The sequence below is a fragment of the Pagrus major genome, chromosome 23, assembly GCF_040436345.1.
Source record: "Pagrus major chromosome 23, Pma_NU_1.0".
Lineage (NCBI taxonomy): Eukaryota > Metazoa > Chordata > Actinopteri > Spariformes > Sparidae > Pagrus > Pagrus major.
The window spans coordinates 25,477,593-25,494,450 of NC_133237.1; the positions used below are offsets into that span (position 1 = coordinate 25,477,593).

Genomic DNA, 16,858 nt, shown 5'->3' on the forward strand with positions numbered 1-16,858 from the left:
AAAATACTTGTTTGCAAGTTTAAAGACATTCCCATCAGCCTTGGTTGTACTTGGTAACATGCTAAACTAAGAAGGTGAGCATGTTAGCATGTTGACGTTGTTGCTGGCATCACATCTCATTCGTATGACTGTAGATTTCAAAGTTTGCTTATTTTTGTATATTCATACGATTTGTTCTTGTTAAAGTTGCTGTACTTAATAACTTAATAGATAGTACGACACCATGTTTGTAAGGTGTATTGATTTGTGATTGTGTTGTTTCAGGCATGTCAGTTCTATAAAGACTCATAAGAGACAGATTAGTTTTTATCGGAGCTGCACAGGATGACACATCTGGATATTTTAGTCCCATGTATGGCTGAACATCCAAATACAGAGCATACATTTCCCATGATGCTTCTTGTTTGCATCTTTTCGTGGGGCCTTCCCTGTTGGATAAATGATGACTTCATACCACCAGTTTGTAACCAGGACCTTCTGTTAAAAAAATGTATTCCCAAACCTAATCCAGATTACATCACTATGACATCATCAGGGTTATTTTCACATATTTGCCCCTTTAATGTAATAATGTGATATTGTTTTGTTTCTTTTTTAACTCAACGACACAATCGTAGGATAAGAAAATTCTACTTAATCGATCATTTTAAAGCTGAAAGATGCACAAAGCTGAAGGCCATTTTCTCTCAGATCCTGAACAAGTGACACTGCAGAGTTTCGTGGCTTTCACAGCGATGTCGTGTAGATTTCTACTCCCCTTTACCGACAACATCGCGGCTCTTTGCTCGTAATTTATTCAGCTGTGATTCGGCGACGTCGGCTCGTTCCTCCGCCTCCCCCAGTTCATGCTGCACCTTCCGAAATTTAGTCAAATTCACATTGGTTTGTTCCTCCTGCGTGTCACAGAAAAGAAAATTAACAAAGGAAAGTTTAGATTTCACATGAAGCGAACGTTTCACACAGTATTCATGCGTTTTCACTCACCGCCTCCTCACATTGACGCTTATACGCTTTCACTTTGAGCTGCAGTTTGTTGACCAGATCTTGGAGTCGGGCCACGTTCTTCTTCTCCTCCTCACCCTGAACACATTTTGAGGGATGACTCTCATTTCATCTTCAGATCCAATCCAGTTAAATCTCACAGTTACATCACAGGATACACATTTTTTTTACCTGATAAGTGAGCTCTTTAATTTTCCTCTCATATTTCCGCACACCTTTCATCGCCTCGCCAGTGCGTTTCTGCTCTGCATCCAATTCATTTTCCAGCTCCCGGACCTTTAAAGAAAAACAGTCAGAGTAAATCACTTTCAGTCTGTTTCTCTCCGCAGAGTGATTTCCTCCGTCTTTGATTCGTACCCTGGCCTCCAGTTTCTGAAGCTCTTTCTTCCCTCCCTTCAGCGCCAGCTGCTCGGCCTCGTCCAGGCGCTGCTGCAGGTCTTTAACCGTCACCTCCATGTTCTTCTTCATCCTCTCCAAGTGAGCGCTGGTGTCCTGCTCCTTCTTCAGCTCCTCAGCCATCATGGCCGCCTGTATGCAAATGTGAACTCTGCTGTGAAATTTAATCTCCACGACCAAACTTCAAAGTCCTGCTGCTGCTCATTGAAATGACTCTCTGCAGTTAAGTTCAATAACTCACATCCATGATGGCTTTCTTGGCCTTCTCGTCGGCGTTCCTCGCCTCCTGGACGGTGTCCTCCATCTCTGACTGCAGCTGAACTAAATCAGCCTCCATCTTCTTCTTAGTGTTCAGCAGGCTGGTGTTCTGATCATTAAACAACATTTTAAAAGGGCAAATTAATGAGAGCGGTGAGAGGTTTGGATCCAACATCAAATATTTTGATAATCGAACCACGAGGTTCATTCAGTTGGACCCTCAAGTGAGATTTTAGTGTCACCTGAGAGTGCAGCAGCTGGACCCTCTCGTTGACGTCGATCAGCTCCTGCTCGGCCAGCTTACGGCTTCTCTCCGACTGCTCCAGCGCCGCCACCATCTCCTCGTTCTCGGCCATCATCAGGTTGTTGCGGCGCTCTGTGATGGCGAGTTGTTCCTTTAAGTCCTCCTGACTGTGGAGCGCCTCGTCCAGATGGACCTGGGCGTCCTGGGACAGAAAGCAGAGACTTGTAACTTTAAATCAAGTCCAATATATCCTACATCTAATGTCCACAACAAACCTTCAGCTGTGACTGCAGGTTCCTCAGCTGTTTGGTGGCCTCGGCTGCCTGCCGGTTGGCATGGCCCAGCTGGATCTCCATCTCGTTCAGGTCTCCCTCCATCTTCTTCTTCGCTCTGATGGCGTCGTTTCTGCTGCGCGTCTCAGAGTCCAGTGTGTTCTGCAGCGTGTCCACAGTCCTCTGGTGATTCCTCTTCAGCTGGTCGATCTCTTCATCTTTCTCCGCCACCTTTCTGTCCACCTCTGACTTGATCTGGTTCAGCTCCAGTTGGAGGTGCAGGATTTTGGTCTCCTCGTGCTCCAGGGACGACTACAGAGCGGAGAACGACCGTTAAACGAGCGTTAAATTGGCAGTATGACGTCGTTCAAGGACAAAATACAAACCTCGACTTCCTCCAGAGCTGCCTGGGTGTCTCTCCTCTCCTGCTCCGCTTGCTTTGCAGCTTTCTCCAGCTCGTGGATGGTTTTAGCAGAGTGTCCGACTTGCTCGGTGATATCTGTGATCTCCTCTGAACACGCAAAGAAAAACAGGATCAAAAACAAACATCTTCTCACAACGAAACGGATGATTTCTTCCTCGCAGGATTCTCACCCTGAAGATTTTTATTCTCCCTCTTCATGTTCTCCAGATGATCCAGAGCCTCCTCGTATGAGTTCTTCAGCTTGAAGAGTTCAGTGCTCAGCCCTCTCGACTCCCTCTGGGACACTTCCAGGTCTGATTGACTCTCCTCATATTTCTGTTTCCACTCAGCCAGAATCTAACAGAGGAGGAGACAGCATGAGTAATTAAAGCAACTTCAACAAGATGCAGATGAGAATATGTTGAAAAAAGAGGACACACCTTGTCAAAGTTCCTCTGTTTCTTGTCCAGGGCGGCGCAGGCTGCGTTCGACCTTTCCAGCTCCACCATGAGATCCTCGACCTCCGCCTGCAGCCTCTGCTTGGTTTTCTCCAGAGAAGCACATTTGACATTTGCTGCCTCGGTCATCTCCTCAGAGTCCTGCAGCCGCTGGGCCAGCTTCTTCCTTTGAATCAAAGATAAACTGTGTTAAAGAAACCCATCAGCACCGACTTCAAACAAAGATGCCGTGCTGTTTCTCACTTCGCCTCCTCGAGCTCTTCGGTCCGCTGGATGGCGTCCGTCTCGTATTTGGTTCTCCACTGAGACACGTCGCTGTTGGCCTTGGAGAGGCAGCGCTGCAGCTCAGCTTTGGCCTCCTGCTCCTCCTCGTACTGCTCTCTGAGCAGCTCACAGTCGTGTCGGGCCGATTGTAAACCGTGAGCCAGGGCGTTTTTAGCCTGAAAACACAGAAGCACTGGTTTATTATCTGAAAACCATAATGAGTTTTCATCCTGTCAAGAAAAAGCTGGACTTAACTTCTTTTACTGTGTTTTGACGTCACAGATCAACGAATGAAATGTAAATTAAAATATAACTCGCTGGGACTTTGGTGTTCACTGCAGGTTTAAATCGTTGCTGTGACTGTATATCAGACCTTAACTTCTTCATCCAAAAGTCTCTTCAGCTCTTCGATCTGATGACTCCCGACAGACTTCACTCTGTTCAGCTGGGACAGAGTGATCTCCTTCTCCTCCAGCAGACGAGTCAGTTCACCTGTTTAACATAAAGATTACACAAACTAACTTTGTGTCCACATTAATCACTTCTTGTATCTTTCTTATGATTTCCAGACGTACCATTTTCAGTTTGCAGACGAGCGCTCAGTGTGGTAAAATCACTCAGCGACCTCTGAGCTTCGTCCGATTTGGTCTTGTACTCGTTCATCTGGTCTTCGAGGCTCCGACACTGTTTCTCCAGATTAGCCTGAAACATCGAAGCATCCGTTATCACCCGTCAACTCACCTGATTATGGAAACATGGTCCATCATGCTGCAGACAGACTTTACCTTGCTCTTCAGAACGCTCTCCATGTTTCCTGCCATGTCGTCGATCTCCATCTTCAGCTCGCTCTTCTCCTTCTCCAGTTTCTGTTTGACTCTCTGGATGTTGTCGATCTGTTCGCTGAGCTCGGCGACGCTGTCCGCCTGCTTCTTGCGTAAAGTCGCGGCGATGGACTCGTGCTGCAGCGTGGACTCTTCCAGGTCACGACGCAGCCTCTGGAACTCGGCCTCTCGCTTCTTGTTCATCTCGGCCTGAGCGGCGGTGGCTCCTCCGGCCTCCTCCAGCCTCTCGCTGATCTCCTCCAGCTCTCTGGACAGATCGCACCGCTGCTTCTCCACTTTGGCTCGAGCCGAGCGCTCGGCCTCGATTTCTTCTTCTAGCTCTTCGATGCGAGCCTGCGGTGGCATTGTTTGAACTTGTAAACATGTGGGTTTTAGAGATTAAAGATTTAAAATTAAGATATGATGTAAATCAGCTCGCTGTTGTTATAAATCCTACCTGAAGCTCTTTAATCTTCTTCTGCAGTTGGATGCCGAGGGCTTGCTCGTCCTCGATTTTGCACTGCAGGTGGACCAATTCAAAGTCCTTTCTGAAAAGAGTGAATTTTGTTTTCTCATCAGCACAGAAAACATTTAAAACTGACACATTTCTTACAATTAAATTGCTGAAAACAGGATTTTACAGGATTTTTCAAAAGAATAGTTCAACATTTTGGGAAATTCAGTTATTCGCTCTCTTGTAACACCCCCTAAAATAAAAAATGTAGTTTTGACCCAGTCTTTACGCTAAGCTAAGCTAACTGGCTACTGGCTGTAGCTTCATATTTACTCTACAGACGTAAGAGCGTTTATTGTTATTGATATACTTCATCAATATGAGTGTCGACCTCACATACTTTAGTGGTAATTAATAAACCTGTGTATCCACTTTGTGTTTCAGGATGAAGGGCTCTGAACATCTGAACTTGGGGTGTCGCGATATAACGAAAATCGTCGTATTTAACAAGGAAATATTATCAATAATTTCCTTTTGTTTCCGTTCTCGTGTTGGAGAAGACAGACAGGAGTGAAGTCTTGTCATGAAGTCAGCTCTGATTCAAACGACAACGTACTTTTTCAGCCTCTCTTCCATCTGCTGTCTGTCGTTCTCCAGGTCCATGATGGTGTCCTGCGACAGCTTCAGATCTCCCTCCAGTTTTCTTTTGCATCGCTCCACGTCTGCACGCACCTTCTTCTCCTGCTCCAGCGAGCCCTCCAGCTGCAAGAGAGATTTGCGTAAACGAAGGAAATCCTGCCAATTACCGTGACGATCCATTTAAAACAGAATTATTCCTTACGTCATCAACCTGTTGCTCCAACTTGATTTTTATCTTCATCAGAGAGTTGACTTTGTCCTCCTCGGCCTGCAGGTCGTCTAACGTCTGCTGGTGCACCTCCTGCAGAGCTTTAATCTCCTTCGAAGACTTCATCAGATTTTCCTCAAGAGTCGTGAGCTCCTCCACTAAATTCTTCACCTGAACAGAGAAGCATTTATTTTAAAGTAAGCGTGCACTTAAATCCAGAACCGGTCCAAACAGAAAACCATCAGCGGCACCTTGTTTTCTGTGGCGTATTTCTCCTTCTCCACTTTGGCGATGGTGAGCTCGAGGTCGTCGATGTCTCTCTTGAGCTCCGAACACTCGTCCTCCAGCTTCCTCTTCTTGGCGGTGATCTCGGCGTTGATCTCCTCCTCTTCCTCCACCCTCTCGGAGAACTCTTTGACTTTGGCCTCCAGGTGGATCTTACTTTTAATCAAGCCTTCACACCTCTCCTCAGCATCGCACAGGTTCTCCCGCTCCTTCAGAGCAAGGGATCAATGACACTTCCTCTTATCTTACATCATTATTGATCATGTAGCTGCTGAATTTAAGAAAAAGGACAAAAAACTTCTCTCTTCTCTCCTAATCTCCTCATCTGACAGACTTAAATCAATGCAAACACACCACTTTGTTCGACTCGAGGTGTTTACGTACCGCTTGGATCTGAAGGTTAAGGTCGTTCTTCTCCTGGACGAGCATCACCATCTTCTCCTCCAGCTCCTTCCTCCTGGCCTCCGACTTTGCGAACTCCTCTTTGAGTCGAGCGAACTCCTCTTTCATGTTCTGCATCTCCTTCTCGGCCTCCGCGCTTCGTAACAGAGGCTTTATCTTGAAGAAGAGCCTCATCCAGGGCCAGTTCTTCACGTTCATGAACGAGCGGATGTTGTACTGGATGATGAAGATGGACTCTCTACAGAGAGACAATGAAGATTTTGTTTAACCTTCCTGACTTTTCCACATTAGAAGTTCCACATGTATTAATTAAACTTAAGTTTATAATAAATGAGGTAAGATGATTCGTCAGAGACCTTTTCTTCGACATCTCTTTGAGCCTCAGTCTGGTGACGTAACCTCTGGACACGGCCTGGATACGAGTCATCAGCACAGCCAGGCGTTCATCTCTCATCTCCTCCAGGAGGCCCAGCAGGCCGGCTTTGAAAAACACCTGAGGGAGGATACGACGTGTGTGGAAATGACTTTAATACCAGTTGGATTGCTGGTTTACATACTGTGGTCTTAATCAGGTATAAAGTGCATAATGGGGATCTACACGTTGCGTTAAAGATCAGATCTTTAAGGTGGTTCAGCAGCTGATTCGTGGAGAACAATCTGTTGAGTCTATCTGGCCTTTAAATAAATTAATTAAAGTGTCACATTGTGGAAGAATTGTCACACTGTGTGGTTTTACGTTTGTCTGAAAATCACCTTTGTGTATCCGAATCTATACTGAGCGTGATCCACATCGATGGAGGACAGCAGCTTCTCTGAGGCCTTCTTGCTGTCGATAAACTGGCCCTCGGGGATCGCACTGGCGTTCAGGATCCTGTACCTGAGTCGGAGATAGTCAGGGGTCAGACTTCAGTGGGTTTCAGTGTCTTGTCCTGTGTGTGTTTGTCTGTCTCTGTGTGTGTGTGTGTGTGTGTGTGTGTGTGTGTGTGGTGCATCACCTCTGCCTGAAGTCTCCGTACAGGATCCTGCTGGGGAATCCCTTCCTGCAGATCCTGATACCTTCCAGCACGCCGTTACAGCGCAGCTGGTGGAGGACCAGATGATGATCCATGGACCCTACATGGACAAGATGTTTTGTGTTAAAGGGATAGTTCAACACTTCGGGAACTACATGTATTACTCACTAATTAACATGTTATATCGTCTTTGTTTAATCAAAAGCTGAAGTGTAACAGATGTACAGATGTGTGAGTGGTGTTGATCTTCTCTCTTTGACTTTACAAAACTTGAGCTCTCTGTGTCGTCGTCTCACCTGGTGTCTTGGTTTCATTGGGGATGATACATCTTACAAAGTGTGGATGTGTTGATCTGAGGTTGGACATCAGTTTATTCAGGTTCTCCTGCAGGAGATAAACAGATTATAGTCTCTTAACATGGAACAGAAGGGTTTATTATTTATTCATTTTAATACAGGTTGGTATAAGTCAAATATACTGTATATTTCTTTATATTTCATCATTTCTCTTCCTTAAAATGTGGGAGTCTGAAGTACAGTTTACATTTAAACATAACTTAAACATGAACATGATGGGATTTAAAAAGGTAGACATTAATATATTTACACTCGGTGTGCTTAAATTTGTCCATTTCTTGATTTAGGCCGAGAAATAAGTAAATAAAAAGTAAATAAAAACAAAAAATATTGCACTTTTTATATTTAATTCTTACTTAATCTTGTTGTTTTTAAATCTTTTTATATCTACAGAGTGATATTTCTGTTCTCGAATCTTTGGTTTTTACCCTGAAGAGTGCAGAAACCGTCTGGAACGAGGAGCCCTTCTTCTTATAACTCTTCTTACCTCCATCACCTGCCACAGGACCAGAAGAGAAACAACATGAAGTGTTTAGTAAACTTTTATATTCAACATAATCTCCCTATAATATATCTGCGATCTGTAAACTGACCGTCAGCTGAAGCGTATGTGGCGAAGATCTGACAGAGCAGCTTCACTGAAGCTTTCTGGTAAAGCTGCACCACGGTGTCGTTCAGCGGGTCCTTGTTCTTCTCCAGCCAGCCGCTGATGTTGTAGTCCACTGTGCCGGCGTAATGCATGAGCGAGAAGTGGGCCTCTGCTTTTCCTTTGCAGGGTTTGGGCTTCTGGAAGATGATGTTCTTCCCCAGGTGCTGGTCGTACAGCTTGTTCTTGAAGGAGCCGTCCGTCGCCTTCGGAAACATGCACTCCTCTTCGAGAATAGAAAAAATGCCCATCGGCTGCAGGGAAGGACAGCAGGTTAGCTTCGATACGTTCGCTTCTACTGTTGATATGAATATTTGTGTTTGTAAATAGGAAACGCACCTTTTCAATGAGCTCGATGCAGGCGGCCAGGTCCATGCCGAAGTCGATGAACTCCCAGACAATCCCCTCCTTCTTGTACTCCTCTTGCTCCAACACGAACATGTGGTGGTTGAAAAACTGTTGCAGCTTCTCGTTGGTGAAGTTGATGCACAGCTGCTCCAGACTGTTCATCTGGAATACAACAACACCGGTTAAATAAATACAGACCCTTTTTTTTTATTTCATGAAGATGTGATTTTTACCTCAAAGATCTCAAACCCGGCGATGTCCAGGACGCCGATGAAATGCTGCCGTGGGAGTTTGGTGTCGAGCTGCTGGTTGATCCTCGTGACCATCCACAGGAACAGCTTCTCGTACACGGCCTTCGACAGAGCTCCCATGGCGTTGTTCACCTGCAAACATGATCTTTTAATCTACCTTTGGTTCGGTCTGAACATGGTGAACACGTGTTGTCAGATGTAGGAACCTGTGAACTGTACCTGCTGTGGAGTCTGACCTTTGGTGACATACTCATTCCCGACCTTCACTCGGGGATAACACAGAGCTTTCAGCAGATCGGCAGAGTTCAGACCCATGAGATACGCGACTTTGTCGGCCACTAGAGGACATGAATCATACACGGACATGTAAAGCACAAACTTAAAAAGGTTGTGACAGTGAGCTACAGTTACAGCTCGGTCGTCTCACCCTCGGTGCCGTCGGGCTCCGCCTGCTCCTCGCGCTGCTTCTGCTTGAACTTCATGTTCCCGTTGTGCATCACAGCTCCGGTCAGCTTGTAGATGCCGATCTTCTCCTCCGTGTTAAAGCCCAGGATGTCGATGGCACTCTGAGGAACAGACGCAGATGTCAAAGCATCGTGATTACAACTGTCTTAGTTTAGCAATTATTCAGTACATGTTACATTAACGTAAAGTCTCCAGATCCGACTCAGATCTTCGTCACATGGAGGAACGTTTTATTGGATTATTATCTTTGCACATTGCATCATATTCTTTAAACTTTAGACTGTGAACTTTTGCACATTCGATCCTCTTTGTTTCAAACTCATCCAGAACTCAGAACAAAGGATTTTTTCAATAAATAGCTAATTTCCTTCTTTTCACTGGCTGTAATATCACTTCATAGGTACATATTTGTTTAACATCAGGTTTTCTGTCTGTTTGATACCTATTGAGCTTGTTTTTCATCGGGCTCTGGAAATTCACAGGTTTCTGCATGTAATGGTTTGATTTGCTGCACACTTGATGATGTTTGTATGTTTTATTATTATGTATATGTATGAATTGTGACTCTTACTGTGTTATTGTTATGCACCAAAAAACCAAGACAAATCCCTTGAATGTGAACAACTAATTGGTAATAAACCTGATTTTAATCCTTATGATCCAGTGTGAAAATATCCTGTCGTGGTTTAACATGATTGTTCTGTCCAAACTGATGATGCCGAGCAAACTGCAACTAACAAAATCCATTTGTTTAGTAACTTTGTTTCATTATCTGTCTGAAATATATCCATATCAGAAAATGTGCCCATTAATTGTATGACTTCCTCACACTGTGTCACATTTCTTTATATTTACAGTATATCTGACCGACTCACATCTGTGGCCATCAGCTCCTCCGTGTCGTCGATGCTCAGCACAGTGAGCTCACCCTGGCTGATGAACGGGTAGTCGTACGGATTGGTGGTTATCAGCAGCATCTCTGAAATGAAACGACGCATCAGTCTACAAATGAAGACATTAAAGGTCTCGTGATCAGATTCAAACCAGTTCAAAGTGTGTTTACCGATTAATTCGGGCTTCTTGTTGGACATGATCTGGTAGAAGATGTGGTAGCTTCTCTCTGCCGGCAGCTGAAACGTCACTCTGGATTTTTCCAAAAGGTCTAAATCATAAAAACAATAAAACATCATTTAAATAAATTAAATATACATTTTCCAGCACTTGACACTGATTTCATGAAACTTACATGTTTCAATATCAGCTGATGCCAACTTCCCCTTTGTTCCAAAGTGGATGCGGATAAATTTGCCCTGAAAAAGTCAAAATTTAATTATTATTAAAGTTTAACATGTGAGTTACAATATATGAAAACTACTCCACTACTCTCATCTCTCTGTTAAACTGATTTGCAGATAAAGCACCAAATAAAAGACTATTTTAAAATGTTTATTAATATTTTAATCACATGTGATTTTTAACATTTAATCATATTTATTATATATTACGCAATATTTACTATACATTTACTATCCTATATATCTTATCTGATCTTTTTTCATGTTTGGAAACTGACTTTCTCTTTTTTTTTATCTCAAGATAAAAAAAGAGTTGATTATCGTGTTACATCACTGTAACAAAGCTGTTTAAGATTAGATTAATTTTATCATTATCAGGAGATAAACAGGATTAAAACATTAATTATAATAAAAACGGCGTCTCTCAGCTTCCGTACTGAACTCACAAATCTGGAGGAGTTGTCGTTCCTCACAGTCTTTGCGTTCCCGAAGGCCTCCAGCAGAGGGTTGGCCTGGATGATTTGATCCTCCAGATTCCCCTAAAAACTCACATCATGAGTTAAAAAACTTAACATGTGTATAAAGCAGCTGTTTTAACATGTTGTTTTATATCTAATCAATAGTTTTTTAGAAATCATAAGTGGTCTGCACCTGCATTTTCCCAGCAGGCTGCTCTTTCTTGCTCGAGTCTCCGAATGACGCAATTGTTGCAAAATACTGGATGACTCTCTTGGTGTTGACCGTCTTCCCGGCACCAGATTCTCCACTGATGATGAAACACCATGAGACGAGTGAATGTGAGGAACGTTTACTGAGTATATTTTAATAAACAGCACGTAAAGTCACACTTACGTGATCAGGATGGACTGATTCTCTCGATCTGTTCACGGGAAAGAAAAAAGGGTGAATGTTTGTATATTTCAGCTGCGTTTGAAGAGCCAACCTGTGTTTCTTTTACACTTCATATTGAATATTTATATTTATATATTTGACTGTTTTTAAATCTGTCAAGGTGTATTATGGGTAATCTTAACGCCTCTTTTCCACACAGCTCTGTGTGTGTATACATGTATCGACCTGAAGTCCGTTCAGTCCAAGCAGAACCGCCGTGACGTTTTTTGTTTCCATCTGGAAAATGTCTCAAGTATGTCGAAGAAATTAAACTTTTGCAGCCGATTGTGGACGGACGGGAAGTTAGCGTACACAACTTAGCTAGCTTCGACAGCATATTTAGCTACATTTGGAAGTATGCGAGCTGTACCGTAGTCTTTGAGGGGCAGTGTAGCTGTCAATATTTTTTTATTTATGTCGCCCAAAATCACAATCACATCGCCTCAGTGGTCTTTACGATCTGTACAGTGAACGACATCCTCCGTCCTTAGATCCTCGATTTGAGTGAGGAAAAACTTCCAAGATTAAAATGGCAGGGTAGTGAGGTTAGAGGTTACGAAGTGTTAAACATCTGTATGATGTGACATCACAGCATCCTAATGTTATTATTGAAGAGTTTAACACTATTAGGCTAATCACAGCTGTGAAGGATTAAAATGTTGCTAAATCCTGTGACGAACACATTAATGCACTGATAATTAAAATCTAATTATATAACACACAGCATATTATTCTGCATCATGAGTACTTTTACTTTGGTACTGTAATTATGTATTACGTATCGCTGAGTAAGAAATCTGAGTACTACAACAGGACTTGCACCTGTGAGCATGAACTGGTAAGCGTTGTCAGAGATGGAGAAGATGTGTGGAGGCGCCTCCTGGCGTTTCTTCCCTCGGTACCCGGCCACCACCTCCGGGTTGTAGACCGGAAGCCACTTGTAGGGGTTCACGGTCACACAGAAGAGCCCAGAGTACGTCTGTGGACACACGAGAGGAGAAACACCATCATGACGAAAACTGTAGGACATTAGGAGTAAAAGAAAATACTCAAGATCATCATTACGTAGATCATCCAGGCGGCGTAGCGTTCTTTGAGGTTGAAGAGGACGGCCGGTTCGTGGAGATGCGTCAGCAGGGCCATGTCCTCGATCTTGTCAAACTTAGGAGGGTTCATGGGGCGAACGTCATCCAGGTGAACTGAGACGACCTGGAGAGTGATTACAAAAGATCCCAAACAGTAAAATATATCAGAATATTAACTAAAAGCCGGAAAACGCTCTCTGTAAACGACACAACACACCCACCTTCCCATCCTCGGTCTCCACCGTGACCTTGGAGCTGTCTTGGCTCCTGATCTTCCCCTTCACGTACTCCTGCCTCGGGTCCGGCACAAAGACGGCTGTTTTGGCGTCAAACACCGCGTTCTGCGCCGCGATTCTCTCCCGCTCTGATTTGCGGAGGTACGGGGCAGCCACCCCGAATATCTCCATCTCGGCATCACCCATTATGTCTGCACGAGCAGGACAAACAACATGTAAGTCAGAGATACAAATAAACAGTTATCGGTTTCGGTTTAAGAATTGGATCGTGCTTACCGGAGCGCTGCAGACCAACAAGAAGTGATCAAATGTTTGAATAAGGTTCCTCCGCTCTTGTTTCAGACGGAAACCACAGACATCACTCGCTCCAACGAGGCTTTACCAGCTTTTATAGACGACGCTCGGGCCTGTTTCATGGCGCCTTCTTCTCCTATATTTGGAGATCTGGCTCCTACGCCACCTTGGAAAAGTCCAAGTATGCCCACTTTGTATCCCCGAACCGTCTATGTATAGCCGTATTGTGTCACTTTTTAAACGGTTTCAATTGTGATCCTTCAGACTGTCCATTAAAAAGCAATGAATGCTAAGGACGACAGCTTAGGGGGGCTTACGGTCCCGACACGGCGGGCCTCATTTTCTGGGATCAGGGAAGATTAGGTCTGTTAGGGCGTCGCTGAGATTCTGGCGATGGCTGTCTGGATCACACAACACCAGCGTCGTGTTGGGAGGGTTGACGGGCAACATTTAGCACATTCCAGACAGGACCGTCTCCATTAACCCAGATCTATTAGAGATTATTTGATGCATATTTCATTTGTGATGTGTCAGATTGGTTTCTGCTCGTTTTTTTAGTTTGCTTGTGATTCTATATTTGATTGTTTGGTATTTTCATCTGTAAAGTTATTATTATAACGTGCTTCATGTGTTTTAGATCTGGTGTGCTCGTCTGTCTCGTGTCTGATCTTTTCTGATGTTTGTTGTTTGTGTTTTGTTTTGTTTGATTGTTTGGCTTCAAATTAAAATAAGTAATTTGACTAAATCCATCACATTTACATCATATTAATGTTAATTAATGTGTATCGTCCCTGTTAAATGAGGCATTTAATTAACAAAGGCGAATCAAAAAACATGAAAATTGATTTCACCAGTGAGGGATAATGGATAACTGCTCTGTGGTTGATCCGCCACTTTGGTCCGGACTGGATATTTCTTCTACTCTTTGATGGATTTCCATTAAATATCAGTGATGATGATGGTCCCTGGATAACAAAATGAATCCTAAAAGTTCGTTCAGACGTTCATGGGAACACAACGATGAATCTGATGTTGACATTTGTGGTTTTGAGAGAAATATTTTGACTTGCAGTGAAATCTGTTTCAGATGACAAACTGTAATAAGTCTGGTGACTCTTGGACTTTTAATTCAGCACCACCAGCAGGTCGAAGGTTTAATTTTGTCCCGAGCTTTGCTTTACGAACAAATATCTGCAAAACTGGTGTCGAGCTAAGCTGTGTGTTGTGTTTATTACTAATTAGCAAACATTCATTCAGTCGCTCCACAGTGACGCCGCATCCCAACTAACAAGGTTAACAATAAATCCAGCATAACTCTGCAGATCCATCCAGAGTCCTCTGAGCACGTTTCTATTAACGTGTCTCAGTCGCTAAAGTCAATATAGCACCAGTATGTGATCAGACGTTAACTGGAAGCTTCGCTTATTGGGTTTTATTTTGAGTGAGCAGTGTGATTATTTTCATCCTGTGAGTGAGTTTTTTTCTCTCGTCTGACATCAAGAAGTAATTTAAGCTTGAATTTTCAGATGAACTTCGATGTGTTTAGTCAAAAACTGCTGTAATCCAGAGTGCAGAAGTCGAGAATCAACTACTGACTGGAGTCGACATGAAACAAGAGTGATTTATTTATTTAAACAGATGGACGACGAGGTGTGGAAACAAGTAGTATCTATAGTAACACGTTGATTTAAAGGTCATTAACCATGTGGTTTTGGTGCCTGAACCTAGCCAAACTTCTGTTGTTTCAAAATGTTAACTACGTGTTTATCTGGTACGCCTATCGGTGTTGCAGTTTGTCATAAAACTAATGAAGTACAAACCGAAGAAATTAAGCTTAAATCTACTTCTGCACTCAAACACCACCTTGCATGTCTCTCTGCTGCTTTGAGCCTCAACAATTTTCACGATTAGTCCTCCGAGCAGAGGAAGCGTTGTGGTATTGTGGAGGGAAGAGCTGTATAATATGGGCATTTTGTCTGGCAGTGCATCACAGACAGTCTAATTGGTGCTGATTTAATAGCCTCTTAATGTCACTTGAAGGTCTGGCAACAGCTGCGATTATAATTGGCTCTGGGTAGACAAGCGAGACCCGGGCAGGCGGACCGGCACACGGGCTTACAGTGCGACCGACCCCTCTGTCACGGCAGCAGATATGTTGAGTGTGTGGACGTTTGAGCGCCAAGAGGCCAAATCAAGGGTCACAGGACAAGAAAGAGAGGAGGCGGAGAGAAAATCCCCATCAGCTGGTTGTGTGGGGGAGAGAGGCCGATGCGTCACCCCGGGGGGGAAAATAGATCTGACGACGGGTGCATCAGCACAGGATTAGGGGGTCAACGGGAGAGACAAGGCCCGGCCCGGGAGTAAAGCTACTGCAAACCACACACGGGATAAATGTCTCGAACACACAAAAATATGGAAAACATCTAATCGTGTTGGGTTTCTTTTAGTCACAGAGCAAGATTCACGTTAGACCGCAACCACGATTGATCTGGGAGAGGCCGGTGGAGCCTGAAGGCCTCGCAGATCGATCGAGCTGTCGATCCAAATGCAGTTTGGTTTAGTTCTTGCAGTTTTCGTTTACAAGTCCGAATGTAAAGGTGCCTGAAAGGTGATTATAAGAGGAGGGAAATCTACGCTATAGATGATAAAAATCCACCTGTGATCCTGCTCAACCCAGTTCATCAAACACTGCTTACATTGGTAGGAACATGTACCCTGTCTTATGACATTCAACATGAGTTTAAAATGGAAAATTCATGTTCATGTACTCTAACCATAAAGGTCAAATCCGTCAGTATAGAACCAAAACCAAACCAGCTAAAACCCGAGAATAAATTAGCATTTTTGCGCCTCCAGTTGCTTCATCTCTACGTCAGTGGGTTTTTTGTTAAATGCCTGATATCAGGTCTTAATTTTAAGAGATTTTCACGTTTAATATTAATGTATACTCCACATTTGAATTCAAAGCATTTACATGTCTCAAAAAAGACGGATGCTAACAAGTTGTTAAGTGAGACGAGGAGTTGTTATTGTCTCTATCTGGTCTGAAACTTTTTAAGTGTTTATTAATATCACCATTAATTAAAACACATGAGCGCAGAGGACATTGTGTTGTTTATCGAGTGAATGCTTGGAAACAATCCGACTAAAGGCTCAGCAGAGACACTCGGGAGGTTTTATAAAAATAACTTATCAATCCAGAAATCAATTGGTTTCCATTCTGAGAGCTCCATGTGACGGCGGTCGGAGCTGAAGGCCTTTCTCCTGCAGGAATGAGCTCGCTGTCTGTCTGCGGAGAGCCGAACAACTGCTGTGTTTGCTTTTCTAATCTGATTTCTAAAGGAGGAACACGACAGGTGTGCAGGCACAGAAGATATTAATAAATCGATACTGGCTGGAGGCGAGCTCAGGTTGGAATAAATGTAATGTTTCTCAGAACATGACAGTCTATTAAATATTAATACATATTGATTAATGTAATAATCTGAATACTTCCTCCAGGTCACCACCTTCTCTCCATTAGATACAAACAACAGTGCATCATTAGCCAAATGATTTATAGTGTAGCTTATGGCTAATGTGAGCTAAAGTTAGCAAACTTCAGCTATCACAATCATTACTCAGACTTGCATCTCTTCTCTCTTTGTTATTCAATGTTTTAACATTTAGCTTTATCCTACTGTAACCCCAGTAGCAGCTGTTGGTAACATAACGTTAGCTTGCTAGTTTACGATTAATCGGATGTGTTAAAACGATACGTTGCAGTCATTAACTGGTATTTTTGGTCTTTTGTGTTGTTTTTACATGTTGGTTTCTGTGAGGATTAAAGCAACATTATGACAACAACATATGACAAATTGACATTTTGAGCA

General features: G+C 43.4%; 1 protein-coding gene across 2 annotated transcripts; it reads right to left on the minus strand.

Annotated features, from left to right (window-relative positions):
• Positions 1-749: 749 nt before the first annotated feature.
• Positions 750-12,878, minus strand: LOC141019016 (myosin heavy chain, skeletal muscle, adult-like). 2 transcript variants are annotated; one of them, XM_073493772.1, is made up of 38 exons: positions 12,678-12,878; positions 12,437-12,580; positions 12,194-12,350; positions 11,333-11,360; positions 11,132-11,246; positions 10,927-11,019; positions 10,432-10,495; positions 10,249-10,347; positions 10,061-10,164; positions 9,148-9,286; positions 8,940-9,058; positions 8,703-8,852; positions 8,461-8,631; positions 8,069-8,375; positions 7,904-7,971; positions 7,416-7,503; positions 7,102-7,219; positions 6,860-6,983; positions 6,463-6,599; positions 6,089-6,344; positions 5,671-5,913; positions 5,414-5,590; positions 5,189-5,334; positions 4,576-4,666; positions 4,083-4,472; positions 3,873-3,999; positions 3,671-3,789; positions 3,277-3,473; positions 3,016-3,199; positions 2,767-2,932; positions 2,559-2,683; positions 2,176-2,484; positions 1,899-2,102; positions 1,640-1,765; positions 1,360-1,530; positions 1,174-1,278; positions 985-1,080; positions 750-893 (listed from the first exon to the last, which is right to left on the minus strand). In XM_073493772.1, exons 1-38 carry the CDS (start codon positions 12,876-12,878, stop codon positions 750-752), a joined length of 5,802 nt encoding a protein of 1,933 aa, XP_073349873.1. The 2 variants fall into 2 exon arrangements, with proteins under 2 accessions (XP_073349873.1, XP_073349874.1); XM_073493773.1 differs by having other exon boundaries at positions 12,437-12,570; positions 12,674-12,875.
• Positions 12,879-16,858: the final 3,980 nt, after the last annotated feature.